Raw genomic sequence first — 19,748 nt, 5'->3', positions numbered from 1 at the left:
TAATGTAACACCATCGAGTCGCATTGAAAATTTTTTCCGAACTCCTTGAATCACATCAAATTCGATATTACATAATTCATATATTTTTTATCAATTTATTTTCCTAATGAAATTATTTTTTAGTAAATACAATCTACTACATTACATTTTAGTATAAATATAAACTACATACTATTGAAAAAGTATGTAGATCTTTTTTATTGGCATAATATTTTTTTTATTTTTATTTTCGTATATTATAAGAGAAATTATCAATTAAACATTAACCATAAACAAAATTTTTAACAATGCTTTAGAGCTACGTAGATATGCTATGATTTTCAATGAAATTATATGAAATTTTTCAGGAGTTTTAATTTTTCGGATACATTTTGTATTCAATTTCCAACAAAATACCAATATTTTCTTTAATTTAAAAATTTTTTCAGTAATTTTGTAATAAAAAGAAAATTTGCTTAAACTTTGGTAAATTTACCCTATTAAAATTTTTCAATTTAAAATTTATCTTGAATTTTTTATTTTTTCATAATCTAACTCAGTACCCTTTAAAATTGCAATAAAAGCAGAAATTTCTATAAATTTTAAGAAATAAATTTTTTTGAAAAATTTGTTTTGAATGAAAACTTCCCTCTTTCAGCAAATTGTTTTTTGCTAATATCAAAGTAAAACTCCAAAATTTATTTTTATGAAAATATTTTTAGGTATTTTGAAATGCAAAGAACTTCTTAATCATATTTAAAGGATAATGAACATTTCTTTTTTCTTCATATAAACTCAATAAATTTTTTTAAAAATTATAAAGGGAACATGAAAGTTACGCTCTCTATCCGTTGGCCTTATACTAACTAGGGCAGTGAAACAAAATAAAATTTATTCAAAAAAAAAAATTAAAATTTTTAAATTTTATTTTTTAATATTAAAAATAAGAATCAATAATAAAGCTATAATTCGATTTCAAAAAATCTTTTATCGTAATGTGCAACAATTTTGTGATTAAACAAATCCTTTTTTCTTGATATAACTAAGATATTTTTTTTTGTTTGTAAAATAGCAAAGTAAAGTGATAAAAAATTTTAATTGAAATTAAAAAAAAGAGATTTTGTATTAAAAATATATGTACATACATATATAATATTACATATTATTAAATGAATGGATTTCTTAAATAAAGAAGAAAAAAAAAATACAAAAATTTTATAATATGTACATTTTATATGTGTATGTATATGTATATTAAAGAATATTGTTTGTATATACCTATTATATATTAAAATATAAAATTACAATTATATTATTTAAATATAATAATATAATTTTCAACTTTTATACTAAATATACGTTCAAATATAAATAATATATTTGTACAAAAATATATAAGAATAAAATTTGTTTTGTTTAAATATTTTTTAAGAGGCCTAATAGAATTAAATGGTTTTTTTTTTTTTTATATAACTGAAACAATTATTGTTTTTTAATGCTTCAAAAGGCTTTGTTTTTTTTTTTTTTTAATTATTATTAATTATTAAAAATTCATAGTATAATAATTTTGTTTTTAGTATTATCTTGCCATTTAAGGATAATTATTATTATATTAAATAAATTTGAATATATTATAAATATAAAAAAACAAAAAGTCCTTATTAAAAAAATAAATAAATAAATAAAATTTTACTTGATTATAGTGATAAAATTTTTCAATTTAAAAATAATTAAATAAAAAAAGTTTTGTTACTATACGAGTATAACGAAATATCTATACAGATACACAATAATTAATAAAATTGAAAAAAAAAAAAATAAATTGAATTTTTTTTATATAATATGAAAATACAGAAATGTATGTATGTGTATAAATATATTTGTAATATTTATAAAATGTGAATAAAATAATCAAAACTTTTAAAATCAAAAAAAAAAAGTTAAAATTCCTATAATTTGATAATAATAATTAATATTATGTATAAGTATAAAAAGACTAAATGATTAACTGCCATTTAGTAGAGAAAATTCCTTTAAAACTAATTTAATATACATATATATATATATATATATATATATATATATGTGTACATAATGTATTATAATATGTATAAAATTAAATTTTATAACTTCTTTATCCAAGAATAATTTTGTTGAATTAAATAGTAGTGGTAGCATGTAACTGATTTTGAATTGAACTATTCGAAACAAAATAAATTCGAAACAAAAATTCAATGGTAGCACTTGTGTGTATGTATCGTTTCGAACAAATAACAATAACGAAATAAAATTTTTTATATAAAAAAAATTTTGTTTCATATCTATTTGGGTTTATTTTTTGGTTTTAAAACTGTAATAATGCATTCGTGTAATCAGCCCTTGTTGAAAAGCCAAAAATTGTTCTTAGAATCATTTTTATCTATTCATCACTATTTTTCTTTTATAGTTATAATTTTTTGTCTAACACTAAATTTCATTATTTGTTAAAAAAAAATTTGACTTACTAAAATTTTTTTTTTACCGATCATTTACTTGTTATCGTACAAATTCTTTTGAAACAACTTGAAAAAAAGTATTGGAACACAATCTTTATATCTACTATCAAAAATATTCGAAACAAAATGAAAACAACGAAACGACTTGAAAAATGCTCAAAACAAAGCTACGTGCTACCACCAGTTTTTAAGAAATTCAAAACATCGCATTCTGAATAAGTTACGTGAAACAAATTACGTACTGTCACCACATAATAATTAAAAAAAAAAAATAAGTCGAATGATCTTTTATAAATGATAGGCCGGAAACTATATGTATAAATGAATTACATAAATGTAATTTTTTTTTTATTAAGAAGTTGAGCTATATGTAATGAATTCTAAAATGAATTATAAAATTTTATATTAGTTCCTTAAAATGAGTTTTTTTTTCAAAAGTAATGCTATTGCTAAAATACTGAAATGTTGAACTTTCAAATACTGAAACCCAAAAAAGAAATCAATAAATAAACGAATATTTAGGTTAGGTTAGGTTGCGGCTCTCCGAAGGGTACACATAGGTCAACTAGGCCTATATGAACCATCCCGAACCCTTTAGAAATCGGTTCAAATTCCTAACGCTTACATCCGCTAAGTCCGTAGCGTGCCCGAAGAAGTAAGACCCAAGGAATTTCTGCTAGGAGTTCGCCAGTGCCGGACATGAGCATAGAAAGTGCTGGCACCGTTTCCTCCTCCCCCTCGTCACAGCAACTCCTACAAAGATCGTTTGCGGGGCGGCCCATTCTCCTTCCATGTTCGCCGATCAGACAATGGCCCGTCATTACCCCTACCACAGCACTGATATCCTCCCTTCTGAGAGAGATCAGATCCCTTGTGCGACGTAAATCCCGCTTTGGCCACAAATTCCTTGTCTATTTATTGTTGTAAAATCTATTATACGAGTATCGATTTAATAATTAAATATCTTAATAACTTTTATAATTACCAAATTTTCGTCCATTTATTAACACTAAACATACCATAACGGGTCAAATGACCCATTTTGAACTTTTGCATTGAAAATGCACGTATAATTTTATTGCGTTTGCACATTTGACTTCATGACTTTTTCTAAGTAATTAATGTACAGTTATAACATTTTTTTTTGTTTGTTTTGTTTTGTTTATTCTGAGTAATTCTTGTTGTATACCGATATCTACCACAACGGGTCATTTGACCCGCTATGGTAGAAATAGGTATATATTAAGTCTTGGTATGATTAGTGTTAATAATATGAACACAGTAGGAATATATTTTTTTAACATATGAGAACAAAAATAACTAATATTAACTTTCAATTATTAAAATTTACAATTTTTAGTGAAACTGCTGGTACCTATATCATTTAACATTCAACACAATATAATATAGGTATTCATATTTAATTAATTAATCAACTTCATATTCGAACAATAGTTCATCCGAATTAATGCTAAGGCAAAAAGTAACATTATTCCTTAATTTTTTGAAATTAGTTAAACTTATAATTATGCAATTGCAGAGTACATAATACGTATTTACATTATAGAATGAAAAATCTTAATTATTAAAACATTTTATTCTTGGATATTGTATTTGTAATAATAAATACTTTTTATTTCCTATATAAAAATTTTTAATTCAAATAGGAAATCTTAGTAATTTTTCATCTTACAATTTATAAATAATAGAAAAAATGTATTATCGTTTATTATTATTATGTTTTTAACTATTATGTATGTATAACCAAGATTTGATTATAGAAATGTTTTATGTTAATTTTTTTTTAAGCCTATTTATAATGTTTTGTTTTATTTTCAAGTTAATTTTAACAAAACTTTTATAAAAAAAAATTTTTATAAATAATTTTTATTTTTTTTTTTATTTTTTACTATATTTTTTTTTATTTTGTAATAAAATTTTCAAAATATATTTTTTTAAAAGTAAATGAATTTTAAAATAAAATAAGTATTTTTTCTTCTTTTCTTATTTTTATTTTATATGATTCTCATTGCGAAAAATACCTTAGTACCTGCCTATTTTAAGTTAATTTTATCTCAACACCAAACAGTTAAAATTTTATTAGTTACATCTATGATAACCTTTAAAAAATATTATAAGATTTGCTTGCAAAATATGCTAACTGTACTGTGCCTGTAAAATTCTTTATATTATGCATTTGTTATACATATGCAGAATTTTTTAACCTGAAAATTTAACAAAAAAATGTTAACCGAAACAAAATTGCATATCACTGCAAGGTGATTCAATAATAGCAGCCAAAAAATGTACAATTATTCAGAGCATTGAAAATAAATTAAATTTTTGTTTGGAACAGCAGAGGGGGAAATTTCGAAAACCGACATTACTCCATTTTTTATAATATTGAAAATGACTAAAATTTTTATATTAAAAAAGATTTAAAAGTTTGAAGCTTTATTTCATATCTTAAGGGTTTCTGAAACACAAAATTTTTAAAGTCTAATATAACGTTAATTTTTCAAACTCTTTTCGAGGACTCTTTCGAGGAACCACATGGAATCCTCTTCAGAAAAGTTTTTCAACCCAAAATGTATTTTTCCCGAGACATTTCTTGTTCTAATTTTTATTTGTAGAATAATTCTAAAAATTGAAAAGCATGTATTGCATATTTGTAATTAGGGCACAGCAACACGAATTGCGAAATTTTTCATGAAGCATATAAAATTTTTAAATGTAAGTAGTTCCATATAACATTCCCGTTTTCACCCTGAATTTCTAAAATAGTCTCTCTAAAAATAGTCAAATGGAATAATAACCTTTTTTTTATAATATAATACCTGAAATTTTGTATTTTTTTCCCCAGCTCCATTGTTAAAAATTATAGACAGATTTGTCATTTAATTTTAGTTTTTATTTGAAATATATTTTTTTTTATTTTTAATTATAAAAGTGCTAATACAGAAACAAAATATCTGTACTAAAAATTTAAGATCAAATTTGATTTAATATCTAACCATATATCGCTAAAAGAAAAATTAAAGTCTAATATAAGTGAACATCTAATAAAAGGTCAAAAACTTAAAAACTGTAAATAATAACTCAAATATTTTACAAAAATTTAAGCTATTAAATACATTTTATTAATACACATAATACATATGTATACACAGAAGTAGAAGACCAAATTTAGTGATGTTAATACATATTTATTTAGTATTTAATATTTTCCATTTTCATATCTTGATGAGATTTGGCCACTATATCGACTGTCTGGCCTACCCCCAAACATGGCCGCACTTCGTGGACTTTCTACACCATATCCGACTCGTTCGTTATATGTTCTATCATAACGATCTTGTGCGTCTATGGGTCTACCCCAATGATCTTCATTGGATTTATTTGGCCAGACACCAACATTACTACTAGTTGGCATAGAACTACTAGCGAATGATTTTATGGGTTGATTGTTACCAGAATGCCATGGTGCTGTACCTGAAATGGAAGCTGTAGTACTATTTGTCCTTTCCGAATATGAGGATGAAACATCATATCGTTTATTACTCGTGGTTCTGAAAATAACATTCAAAGAATTATTATTTTAGCTTAAATTGAATACTCATTTACTCCAAACAAATTGTTATTAAAAAATTACCTTGGATCATTTCTGTCTGGGGAGCGACCTGCTCTGTAACTTATTGGTCTAACTTCTGATTCAATATATCTTGAAGTTTTGTGACTAGCACCATGAGTTTCTCGACCCCCGTGACTCGAGTGATATCCAGAAGAATGTCTTGGAGGTGGTGGGGGTACAACAATGTCAGAAGATCTTTTAGATGAATAATCCTCTCGCTTTGAATATTCATCCCTCTTGGAGCCGATGTAATCGTCACGTTTTGAAGAAACATAATCATCACGTTTACTATTACTACCATAATCGTCTCTCTTTTTATCAGAACGATCATAGCTAAAATTTAGGAAATTTAGAAAATTTTTTAATATCCATACCACGCATTAGATTATAGATCGTAAATTGCAAATTATTTTTTGGTATTGCTAACATTCTTTAAGCCTGAAAATTTAAATCGACCGCCTTGTATTAAGATAATGTGTTATTAATAATTATTATGAATTTGCAAAATAAGTAAAAATTTACAACAATTATACGTAATTTGGATGTGGTATTAGTAGCTTTCCTAAGTTGCAATGAACACTTGTCATCTTTATCTTTAATAAGTTTTCGGTTACAATATTTACCTGTTCGTTGCTAATGAGGAATCAAATCTTGGAGGTGGAGGAGCCTCAAATCGTCTGTCATTTGTTGAACGCTTTCTATCTATTTCCCCATACCTATCATCAGATGTTCTTTTCACTGGCCTCTTATCCTCAATACGAGAGTTTTGCTCCATAATTCTGGTTTAAAAAAACAAAAACTTTTATTTTTAGTGCCAATTTTTTTTTAAATAAACTTATTTTTATTGTAAATATTACATCTAAATTAAAATCAAATGATAGGTTCAAAAACCAATCACCATTCAAGTGACTTGCAAGTCAGCTCTGTTTTCTTTTCATATGAACGTTTTGCCTACTATTGATACACATTTTTGTAATCATATAATTTATAAACATATATCACTGAATTAATATATACATATATGTATATCTATACATACAGACGTTATTACACATGCATATATGTACTTATATACATATACATATATTTACATATCAATTCGTTACAATATATGCGTGTATATGATATACACGTATATATAAACGTAATTACACGTAATGCATTTAAATTCAATTTTGAAAATTAATTTTTTTATATAAAAATAAAAATAAATATATTTGATTTATGTTGATCATACTTCATTTGTTGCCTTTTCAACTCAAGGCGTTCCAATTCAATTTTTTCACGTTCCAATTTTTGTCTCTCTCTTTCTAAGCGCAGTAACTCAGCTTTCTCCCGTTCTAATCTTTCACGTTCTAGAGCTAGCTTTTCCCTTTCTCTTACTAAACGATCTTCTTCTTCCCGTTGACGGCGACGTATCTCTCGGCGACGTCTTTCTTCTTCTCTTAGTTCCCTCTCCTTTTCACGTAGTCTCTGACGTTCACGTTCTTCACGAATTTTTTTGAATGATAATATCTCACGTTCCCGTCTTTCTCTTGCGCGCCTTTCACGTTCCCTTTCTTCTGCTATTCTACGATCGCGAGATTTCTTACGTTCCAAAGAAGTTCTGCTACTGCTCTTTACAGAACGATGTCTGGTATCTTTTTCTTCAATCTTCTTGTCATTGACACTTTCTTTCGTTGGTGATTTCTTGTCGATTTTTGTACTTTTAACTTGTTCTGGATCTTGATCTTTCGATGTTTCCTTTTCCGTTTTTTTTGATTTGCCATCTTTATTTCTGTCATCAGAGTTTTTAACCGAAGTGTCATTTTCTATTTTGCGCTTAGACTCTTTCGACGGACGCCGTTGTTTTTCTTCTTCCTTGCGTTGATGTGCAGCTTTATTACCACCAATTTCATTTTTCGTACGTTCCACAGATATGATGCGGCCATGAAGTTCTGTGCCATGCAAATGTTCGATGCAGCGGGTTGCTTCGGATGAAGAGCCCATAGTAACATAACCGTAACAGCGACTGCCCGGTGTCCGAGTATTTGTAACAACCTTTGCTCCAATGACTTTACCATATTTTGAAAATATTGACTTCAAATCGCTAGCTCTTGTTATTGATGTCAAACCAGATACCCACAAGTTGCGATGTGACTTTGCTGCTGAAGTTGTGGATGCCGTTGTCTTATTTTCTGCTATCTTTGATTCTGCTGTTTTCTCTGCAATTTTTTATAAAAGCGGGCGGAAAGAATTTTAATTTTTAATTTTACAATTATGTATATATAGGTTTTTTTTTGTTTTTGGTAAAAAGCGTTTCAAGTTATTAAAAATTTACACTTGTCACTTATTTATTTATTTATACCATCGATGAGCAAATTCATAACCTCCGATGTGAAAAAAGGTAATACAAAACTTTTATATGAATTTTGGAATCTCAGAAAGTAATATTTTATTTTAATTTATAGCAATATTTCAATAAAGAAAACAATACAACTTTAGTTATTATTCTTTAAAATCCAATAGTCAATCCGGCTGGACAAAATAAGAGAAACATATCGTTTAAATTTTTATAAATCGCCTCATTTTGTATCATTACAAATATTTAAATGCTGTTTGATGAAAATCATATTAAATATTATTCTGTTTAATTCGATTGTTTTTAAATGTTGATTGAGTTAAATTGCAATCTGCCCGATGCGTTTGTTACCTCTTCACTCCTTCATAGATTTTAATTTAACAATTAGATGCCGCATATGTTGCAAAAAATTGGTAAAACCAAAATTAATATTGTGATGACGTATTTCCGATTTTTCGTAAAAAAATAAAGACCTTTTGTTAACTACTGCTATCTTCCTAAATCATCAAGTTAATGTCCTGCAATATTATTCAATAAAATATCAGCTGACTGGATGGCTAATACATTAACTGCACTTGGATTTCAATTTTCTGTTTTTGATAGATGGGTTTACTAGTGAAGATATTTGATATTACATATACCCCTTGGTTGTTCAATTGAAAAATGGCTAAACAAATTTGTATTTTAATTAATTTCCTGTATCTTTAAGGCATGTCCGCGTTTCTTTTTCCAATAGCTTTAATGATTGAAAATCAAATCTCCATGAATCACATGCTTATATCACATTATTCCACATTACAGACTAGTGTTGTACTTAAATTTGTAAAATAGGTTTTCTTTAGTTGAAATATTGCTAATTATTGAGAATAAGTTTATTTTATGTTGAAACTTCATAGTAATTTTACGAAACCACTGATGCTGGCATGCACTTATCCAAAGTTTTCATAAAAACGAGTTGCTGATAAGTAAATTTTCATATAGAAAATTTATAAAAATAAAAAGCTTTATAGAAAATTTCCGTTTGAAGTAGGTAGGAGGCTCCTACTTACAAGTTAATAAATCGTATTGTAAAAAATTTTGGTGTTTATGCATGAACATTTTTATTATATTTAATAATTTTGCTGCTATAGTTGTGAAAAGAAATTATGTATAAGTGAAAAAAAAATCACTTTACAGATTCCAAAATCATATAGTGCCGCGCTAACGTAATAATAGTTTAAGTAATCGAATATGATTATAAATAACTTACTCTAATTCATATTGTTGTTTTTCGTATATATTTAAATTTACCTTTTTCTTGATTAGTTTGTTGAACCTTGTTTTCACTATAAATTAAATTAAATTTTAGGTAAGAATTTGGAAAAACAGGACAATCATTCATAGGTACCTTTCACTTTTTTTCTCTTGACTCTTTTCATCATTTCCATTATGCGCTTCCTTTTGAGACTCTTGATCCTTTTCTTCAGTTTTGATTTTAGATTCTGCATTAGATTCTTGTTCCTTTAGCTTTTCACCTTTTGTTGAATTTTCAATACTGGCACCTAATTTTTAAGCAGTCGCAAAATTTAAGACATACATATAGGTAAAATATATTTTAAAATAAAAAAGTTCCAAATATTTACCCTTAGGCTTTTCTTTTTCATCTTGTTCCTGAAATACAAATTATCGATTAATATATTGATACCTACTAAACGCATTTTTATTGACATAATTTAAAGGAAAATAACAACCCATAGTTATCTAATTAAAATGAAATTTTTTTGAATTTCGAAACACAGAAAAGTAATAAAAGCTTTAAGTACCTCTTCCTCGTGAAGCAGTTTTTGTTCATCTTCACCAATTGTCAAATTAATTGATTCTTCATTGTCATTTGTATTTTCAATTGCAGCATCAACTTGTTCTTGAAAATCATTTTCATCTCCATCAACGCTACCAACCTCATCCACAACCACACTTTCGTTTTTTTCTTCACTTTCCTCCGGTGCTGAAGCTTCTTCCGCTGAAATACTCAACTGTATTTCAGTTTCCTCTGTTTTCTTCAAATTTTTAGTTCCCCTTTTATCAAGTAATGGAAATAGAAATTTTTCGGGGTCTTTTCCTTCATCTTTTATTGCCTAAAATTTTTTATTCCATTAATTTAAAAATTTCAAAATGGCTACCCAGAAATAAAAATCCTTACATTCTGTAATCTTTCAATAAGTTCATTTTTTAAACCATTACAATTCAATTTACGCTTGGCCAATTCGTCCTTTAAATCACAAGCTCTTAACTCACTTATCTTCCGGCCCAAAGTTTCCGAAGACATATCTTACACTTTTTTTTTTTAATTTCAATAACTTTTTTTATGGGTTCTTTCCAATTTTAACCTGGTTAATAAATTATTAAATTAAAATTAGTCATCAAATGTATAAGACTTACCGTACGTCTTTAGTACTGCCGTGTTATGCATAGTCAAGTCATTAAGTTTTGTCAGCAAATGCATAGACAAATAGAGAAAATGTGAATGTTTTTCTAGATGACAGGTGTTGGGTGACATACATAGTATTATCATAGTTTTTTAAGCAATCTAAGTATTTCTCGATCTAAAGAGGTTAATTTTTTACATTTCCTTTTTATTTTTCAATTCAAATGAAGCTAAATAAAATCCTTGAAATATATATCTTTCAAAACAAATATACCTAAATTTTCATTTTTATATGTCAATTTTTCCATTGATTATTTTTTCATTACTATAACGATAATTTCCGTGGCAAAATTATTAAATTTTGGAATATTGAAACAACTAAGTGGCAACAGATATTTCTCATACTTCAATTCGCTGGCAGAACTGTGATACCACGTAAGTGCAAATATTTCCAAAAGTACTTTACCAATTTTCTGTTTAGGAAATGTCAAATAATCCATCTTTTGAATTTATGAAAATATGAAAATTATTTAAAAAATATATAATTATTTATTAGTTTTTATTGTTTCGTAAATTTAAAATTTGAAGAACAACAGAAAATTGATAAAGTACTTTTGGAAATATTTGCACTTACGTGGTATCACAGTTTTGCCAGCGAATTATGATTTAGAAATCAATCCCAAAGGGCGCGTAGTGCTTGTGCCAAAATGTTTTCATACCCATACATTTTAAATCAAATAGCCTAAACTAAATGCGCAGCTACGCAAGGTATTGAAATTTTTGATTTTGACAACACGTAGGTACAAATTATTTTTACTTTTATGATTGTTTTTTTGCTAATGTCAAATTATCTGCTTATTGACAATTCACATATTATGTAAAGTGCGAACTTAAAATTTAAAAATATAAACTATTTTTGGGAAGTAATTTTGATTTTTGGGAACTTAAATATTAACAAAAGATTACATATGAAATTACATTTAACAAGTTTTTGAACATAAACGTCACACTATGCCGTGTGTTCGATTCGGTTACCTTATTCGCATATGCGTACCTACGTATCCTACGCACTGAGCGCTACTCTAATTATACTTAACGAGTGTCTTTGAATTCAGCTTTGTGTTCCTGTCAGCTGTGATCCATGAAAATATTACTTTAGATTAGATTTTGTATTTTTTTTTACAATTATTAGTATGTACCTTGACAATAAAAAAAATCCGTATTGCCGTCAGCCGTGGCGACATAATTAAAACGCAGCTTGAGTTTCAAGCTGATTTCAAGTCAAGTACTTAAGCTGCCATATAAATCAGGTATTTAAATGTAAAGAAAGGCAAACTATTAATCACCATGTTTACACGGCGACTATTTCGTCAATGATTGTTGACATTAAATTTTTCATTCTATTGCTAAGTGGCTTTATCGGTAAGGAAATGAAACGTAATGTCAACCATTTATGAAACAGTGGTCGTAATCATATAAAGATTCTCATAGTCATATTATGAGAATTTGAGTTGCAAAATTTTAAAAGATTCCTTTTTTTATATTTAACTATTAACAAGTTACATTTTTCACTCGTGTTGAAAAATTGAGATACATAATGAGACTTAATTTTAATTATAAATATTCTTCGATTTGGAATTCAAAAATACTAATTTAAATAGCACTTTTTTTCAAGAAAACAAGCGTACTAAAACAAAATTATATCAGTGTAGTTATTTATTTAATATAAGTACATAATATGTACATATTGGTGTGTGTCTTAACATTTAAATATTAAAAAAAACTTAAAAAAAATTTTTCAACTTCTGTTTTAACGGAATTCAATCGTTATATGGCTCTAGTTCCTAATTAGATTACTGAATTTTTTGAACTTTGAATTTGGTAAATTTCCCGTTTATTTTATTTCTGTTGAAACTATTCTGCATTACCAATTTGTCTGCCACTTTTTATTCAAATCACACAATGATTTAACAGTTTGGTAATTGTCAACATGCCAGGGGCCATACTAAAAAGCAGAAATATATTGAAGATATTAAGTATGAAGTTTATTTTTAAAAAATATATGTGATCAAGTATAATCCTAATACATGGGCAAAATGAAACTTAAATTGAAGGATTACTTTAGGCAGTGCGTTTCTCTGATTGAATAATTGTAAGTATAGCATTATATGAAACCATTAATAAATTAGATAAATAACACGTACATTTTTGTAAAATATATTAATCTAATATACATATAATGCCTAGCTAAATTAAGTTTGAATGATAAACAAATTAATTTATATTATACCACAAATTGCTTGTATTGTACTGCATATTTTGAAAGCCTTTGTTATCCGCGTCGTCTTGACTATTGTAACGTAAATGATGAAATGACACATAATATCTCATTCCAGTTGATAGAGCTACAATATCACTTGACAGGTTTGAAGAGAAATCGCTGCTGTTCGAGCAGATCAAAATCGTAATTTATTAAGTCAACCGTTTTCTAATAATTTATTGGTACATACTAATTTAATAATATCAATAAATTAGCAATAGAAGCTATAAAATTAATATTGATATAAAAGTTTGCAATGCGAACGGATATTTTCTACCATAAAAAAATGGCATATCCGATAAGAGGATGTTTGATACTCATCTTAATAATTTACATAAATGGTGAATATAGAAAAATTTGTGCTAAATTTCATACTTAAACCGTTGCCTTTGGAGCTTAAGCCGCTCCCATGCGATTTGTTCATGCTCATATTTTCTTCTGTTCATTTTTATTCGATTTAATTTATAATTTTCTAATCTTTGACGTTCCCGTGCTAATTGTTCTCTGTTCCTTGCTAAATGATTTTCTCTTTGCCAGCGACGTATTTCTATGATTCGTCTTTCATGCTTCCGTAATTCTATTTCTATTGAATGTGACCTATAACGTTCACTTTGTTCTCTAACTCTTTTTTAAAACTCAGTTGTTTTTAATTCATCTTCTATGATTCCATTAAAAATAACATGATTGAGCATTAAGTCCGCCATCCTAGCTGGCTTATAAAGAATTTGTTATCGTATATTTTTTACAGAAGATATATGCATTATAAATGCTTATCCAAGAATGTGAGAATCCCACGAAGTTGAGGCTTCAAAGTTGCTAGTTAAAATTATATTGAAAGAGAAATGTCTTTGATATTTAATTAGAATTAATTAGAAAATTTAATTAGATAATTCTACAAAAATGTAATTTTTCTAATATAATCCAATTTTAATATAGTAATTGTAGCTAATTATAAGCATGTAGGTCCCTATACCTTTCTTTTTTGGTGAAGCTCCTTCAACATTCTTTCAAAAATTCTTAATGTTTTTTAAATCCAAATCTCATTTTCTGAATTGGCTTCTTTAAAATTGATGTTACATTTATCTTTTTCGTTACTTTCGTTCTTGTTTTCGGTTAGTTTTTTAGAGTCAATATTTTTGTTGATGTTGCCAATGTAATTTATTGCACCTAACAAAAACCTTTTAATAAAATTTTAATTAATTTTTATTCAAAATTAGGTATACCCTTGATATTTTCGTTATTATCATAAAAATTAATTTTGATTTTAATTAAAAAATAAATTTTTTAATTAAAAAATATGAGTAGGTATACGTATATAAGTATGTATATAAGTATGTACATATGTATTTCACTACCCACCTCATTTTGATACGGTATCGTCTGTTTATCTTCCATAATAAAATATATTGGGTCTTTATTCTCGTTTTCATTTCTATTTACTTTGTCTTCAATTTCTAGTTTAATACTACAGGAAATTAAAGTTTTTTCCTCTTTATTTTTGATTTCATTCGTTATGAATGTGTTTTTTTTTAGATTCGTTTTCTGTAAATTTTACATTACGCATCTTCCTTTTACCTACCCGGTGAAAAAGAAATTTTTCCGAATCTTATCCTTCTTCTTTTAAAGCGCATTCATGTATGTATGTGGATATAAGATTTTTTTATCATAAGTTGTAAATAAATTCATACACACATTTTGTGGTCTTTCAATTAATACACGTTTCAAAAGCGGGGGCAACTTAGTTTTCGTTTCTTAAGTTAATTTTTAAGATCGCACACTCTTAATTTGAAATTTTTTTTTTTTCTATAGACATTTTGCAGCTGGGTAATTTTTTGTTTACATATTAAGATTACGGTTTTCTTTTACAATCAAATACATAATCACATGGAAAACTCGAAAACTGACAAATTAATTACAATTAAAAGCTATTTAAAACGTTTAGGGTCTGATCGTCTATCTCGTTATTTTACTCGAAAAGTGAGAGGAAAATGAGTAATTATCATAATACTTGTATAATGGAATTTTCAGGTGAAATGAATTATTTCATATAGCATAGGTATCTGGTTTTTTTTCTAAAATGTATAAAAAATTTATTCACTTTATTTTTAAAATCGATAATTTGAGAAAAAATTTAAAAATCAGAATGAAAAAATGAATTGTCTTATTGGAAAAATTAAATATCCATTAGAAAAACGAAAAATTCTCATTTGAAAGTGAATAAAAAGTTAGTAAGAAATGCGAGAAACAAAAATTCTTTCGAAAATATCAGCAAAATCAATCTTTTCATTCAAACTTTTCACAATTTTGATTTTATATTCCACTTTAATAAACAGTTTTCAAATTACTAAGTTAATAGTGATTCGTGAGCTTGGATTTATGGAAAGGCAATATACAATCAATTACAAGTAAAAAAAAACAATTGAAATTTGAATTTATTTTATTTTGGGCTCAAACCATTTTAAGGAACTGTGTTAGTTCCAAGTACCATTGAATCATAAAAAGCGCTGCAATAGATAATCGAAATGAGCGCTATCTGTGTGTGTAACTACATAATAATATGTTTTACGAAGATTTTATTTACTTTTAATTCAGAAATTCTATATTTTGTCAATATAATGTATACAGTCTAGTTTATTTGTCGCTACTTGCATGATTTATTTTAAATATTTTGTTGATCTCATTAAAAATAATTAAACAGCTTTTCACAAACACACATAATTTTTGTAATTTCACAAAGCCAAAAATAACGAACATAAAAATAAATGCATACTACATAGAAATTAAAACAAAAGATAAACTTATGCACATGCTAGTGTATATATCTACAGTGTACGGATATTTTTAAGAAATAATATCACAAGTTATGTTGATGTAGTGAATAATTTTTCACCAAAGTAAATTTTTTTTCTTTCATTTCTAATTTCGCTTCTCTATAGAGTTCTTGGTTTTTTCTATATTTTTCCTTGTTTTTTATTTCTTGTTCCAAAAGATCTAATTTTCTCTGTTTTAATTCTAGCTTACGTTTTTTATACTTTATATTTTCATAGTAACTTTCTCTTATACATTCTTCAATAGAGTGTAAATCCTTTTGTATATTTTCCAAGATGCTTAACATACCATTTTGGTATAACTTTTGTGAATCGGTTTGCTGTTTTAGTAAGTATAATCGTTGATCAATTTGCGTTTTATGTCTCTTCCTATGTCTTGACCTTTCCACTTTTGAATTTTCCGGTAAAAATTCAAATTTTTCATTTACCGATTCTGTACTAATTGCATTAAAATTATTTGATTCGGATGCATTTTCGGTTTGATCTAAAACACTGATTGGAATTTTTTGTTCGTCATTTGAACTTGGTATATCCATCGTTGAATTTGACCAAGGATTTAATTGTAATATATTAATAATCGCTTGCTCTGTTTCGGAATATTTATGACTTTTGCTTGATCCACAGTTACTTCCGTTAAGTTCATCTTTATTATCATTGATTTTTTTCTTAACTTTAAATTTTAAATCATTCCAGACCTAAAAAAATTTTTTGAACCAAAATCTTGAACAAGGGTATGAAATTATACATACTCGCTGCCATTTTTCATAATTGCGCTGCGGTGGTCCTAAGCTGTTTAGTTCTACTGCAAATTCTTCCCATTTTTTTTTCGCACTAGCTTTTAATATAATTCCTCTTCCAATATCTAAATTTTCTTCCATTAATTCGACTAGACGTACCAGCTGTCTTTTGTTACTCACTACTTTTGTGCTAAAATTTCATTTATTGGATTAATTAATATTAAAAATTTGAAAAGCAATTCTTTCAAAGAAAACCTTGTGATCAATTAATACTATTAATTGGTTGTTTCCGTAGTTCTTGCGTTAAAGCAAATATAAATACACTTACATTTCTTTTTTTCGTTCAGCTTCACTTTCAGTCTCTGGTTCCTCAAGTACAGATTCTGTGTTATTTGCAATATTAATAAATTCTGTAACATTTTCAGGTTCTTCTGCAATACTTGTTTTCCCAGTATCTTTGTTATCTAATCCAAATATTTCGCCAGAAGGATTGACCCAAACTTGTAGCTGTAAAATATTTATGACGTCTTCTTCCGTCTTAGAAAACTGATAGCAGTTATTCAATTCACCACAATTTGTCATTAATTCTTCCTTATTATCATTTAGCTTTCTTTTTACTTTCCTTTTTAAATCACTCCAAACCTAAAAATGGTTTTGTAAAAAAAATCATAAAATGATAGAGATGCAATAAACTCACACGCTGCCACTTTTCAGAATTTCGTTTAGGTGGGCCCAAACTATTTAGTTCTACAGTGAATCTTTCCCACCTTTTCTTTGCATTAGGCCTAGAAATGAGTCCTCTTCCAATATCCAAATTTTGTTTCATCAGTTCGACTAGACGAGCTATTTGTCTTTTGTTGCTCACAATTTTCGTTCTTGATTTTTTTCGACCGACATCAATTTTGTTTATAATGTCTACCAAGGATATTTCAATTACAAAATTAATTAAAGCTCCTAAAAAGCAAAATATACGTACTTTTAATTTTTTCTTTGTCATCTTGATCCTAAAATATAAATATGATTATGTTATTAAAATTGGTCTCAATTTTAGATAGTACTCACGTCCTCTTCGTTGAAAGAATTTTGCAATTCTTCTGCATTATTTGAACTCATTGACTCTTCATTATCCTCTTCATAATAAAATTGAAAATTGTAAGAAGTATCTAACTCTTCTTCATTAACTTCGACATTTGTCATATCCTCTATATCTAAGATTTCGGTTTTGATATTTTCTATTCCATTTATGCCAGGTAATTTGTTAACTTCTGAAAAGTTTGAAATCTTATCTTCGGTTTTATCTGATAAAATGAAAACAAATTTTTCTGCATCAGTTCCTTCTTCTATCAAAGCCTGAAAGATTTTATTTTAAAAAGTGCATATTGAAATTATTTTCTTGAAATGTAATTTAATGCATACGCTTTTTAATCTTTCAACCAAGTCATTTCTTGAACCAAATGTATCAAGCTTCCGTTTTGCTAGTTCATTTCTTAAATCATAAATTTCTAGTTCATTTAATTTACGACCTATTACTTCGGATGCCATTTGTCTGTGTAGTATTGTAAATATGTAGTTATCTTGATTGTTGTATAAACTTCTAATATTATACCGCTTGCATAGCTTAAAATTGAAATCAAGCAATTATAATAGAATGTAAATAATTTTAATATTTCATGTTCAAATGTCAGTTGAGTAGGTACTGCCGTTGAAATTTATTTTTTAAATATCAATTTGGTGTTCCCGTATGGCAAACTATATTGAAAATAACTTTTGCATATACATCTTGACATTACAAAAAATCACAAAATTGACATTCTGTTAGACGTGATATACATAGATTATACATTGATTGAGTCATGACTAATGTTTCCACTCAGTAAAGAAAAAACGTATCCAATTTTGAGACATATTTGTATCTAAAATGCTTTCACTCTTATTCTTCCAAAGTGGAATTAATATATTAATAAGTCATCTTATATGACAGATGGTCAATTAATATTAATTTTATTCAGTAATAGGAAAGTTGATTTTAATTTTGATTGGACTGTTCATATAGCTGTAACTTCCATTCTAAATAAATGAAAATTCAGCACGAAAGTAAGAAAGTGAAATTAAACAAGTTCATTATTATAGTAATATTCACTAGAATCATGCACAATACAAAAAAAAATTTCCCAATTTTATTAAATGCCCTCACGAGGTAAAAATAGAAAAAATAACTGAGTTATTTTTTGATAACGTCAAAGTTTATATCAAAACTAACTCAACTTTATTGTTTAGACTCTCTTTTCCGAATTACAAGGCCTCTAAGTTAGAATTTCTGAAAAATCATCTAATTTTCTCAATTTAATATAGCGTGAGAAATATGACAGATAAAGCTAACTTTGTATATAACTTTGTATATTGTACTTTTTTTGTCAAGTCAAACAAAATTTTTTTTCAATAAATTTTCCGATAATCGCCGTTTATGCATAATTTGACAGATCATTATCAAATGCGTAACTATCTTTAAAATTCGTTTGTCATAGGAAATGCTGTCTTGTATGTCGTAAAATTATATCTTCGTGTTACAATATTTAAATTTCCATATAATTTCTGAATTTTCAAAATACATTGTTTAATCTAAATTGTCTCATAAAGCAATTAAAAAATTCCTAAAAATATTTCCATATTTATGAAACTTTAAAAAAATACATAATGGCATATTATGACAAATCATTTACACCGTTTCTATTACAGCTTCAAGCGTACTTTAACCTTATTCTAGGTCCATATAAACGTTATTGGACATGAAAACTGGCTTCACTCAAGTCAATAAAAAGATTTTGCTTACTTGACTTGAAATGTATTAGGTAAATATCATTTTCGGGCTTTTAAGCTGACATAGTCAAGTACTGAAACAGCCATATTAACAAAGTTAATTGTTATGCATGTGTTTGTTTCATTTTAAAAACTCTTACGATTTAGTGAATTCTCATAAGTGATAAAAATCCCATATTTATATGTTAAATTCTTT

General features: G+C 26.8%; 1 protein-coding gene across 1 annotated transcript; it reads right to left on the bottom strand.

Moving 5' to 3' along the window:
* Positions 1-5,537: 5,537 nt before the first annotated feature.
* Positions 5,538-18,419, bottom strand: LOC129609776 (SAFB-like transcription modulator). Its single transcript, XM_055521894.1, has 18 exons — positions 18,152-18,419; positions 17,798-18,085; positions 17,712-17,739; positions 17,433-17,650; positions 17,064-17,377; positions 16,748-16,925; positions 16,029-16,693; positions 13,546-13,794; positions 12,845-12,855; positions 10,626-10,753; positions 10,249-10,560; positions 10,069-10,096; positions 9,834-9,987; positions 9,737-9,771; positions 7,343-8,309; positions 6,729-6,884; positions 6,127-6,438; positions 5,538-6,043 (listed from the first exon to the last, which is right to left on the bottom strand). Exons 1-18 carry the CDS (start codon positions 18,275-18,277, stop codon positions 5,692-5,694), a joined length of 4,521 nt encoding a protein of 1,506 aa, XP_055377869.1. The 5' UTR covers positions 18,278-18,419; the 3' UTR covers positions 5,538-5,691.
* Between the last annotated feature and the right edge of the window lie 1,329 nt (positions 18,420-19,748).

This window comes from Condylostylus longicornis, unplaced genomic scaffold (genome assembly GCF_029603195.1).
Source record: "Condylostylus longicornis isolate FDR11 unplaced genomic scaffold, ASM2960319v2 ptg000040l, whole genome shotgun sequence".
Lineage (NCBI taxonomy): Eukaryota > Metazoa > Arthropoda > Insecta > Diptera > Dolichopodidae > Condylostylus > Condylostylus longicornis.
This window is presented reverse-complemented; position numbering and strand designations above follow the sequence as displayed.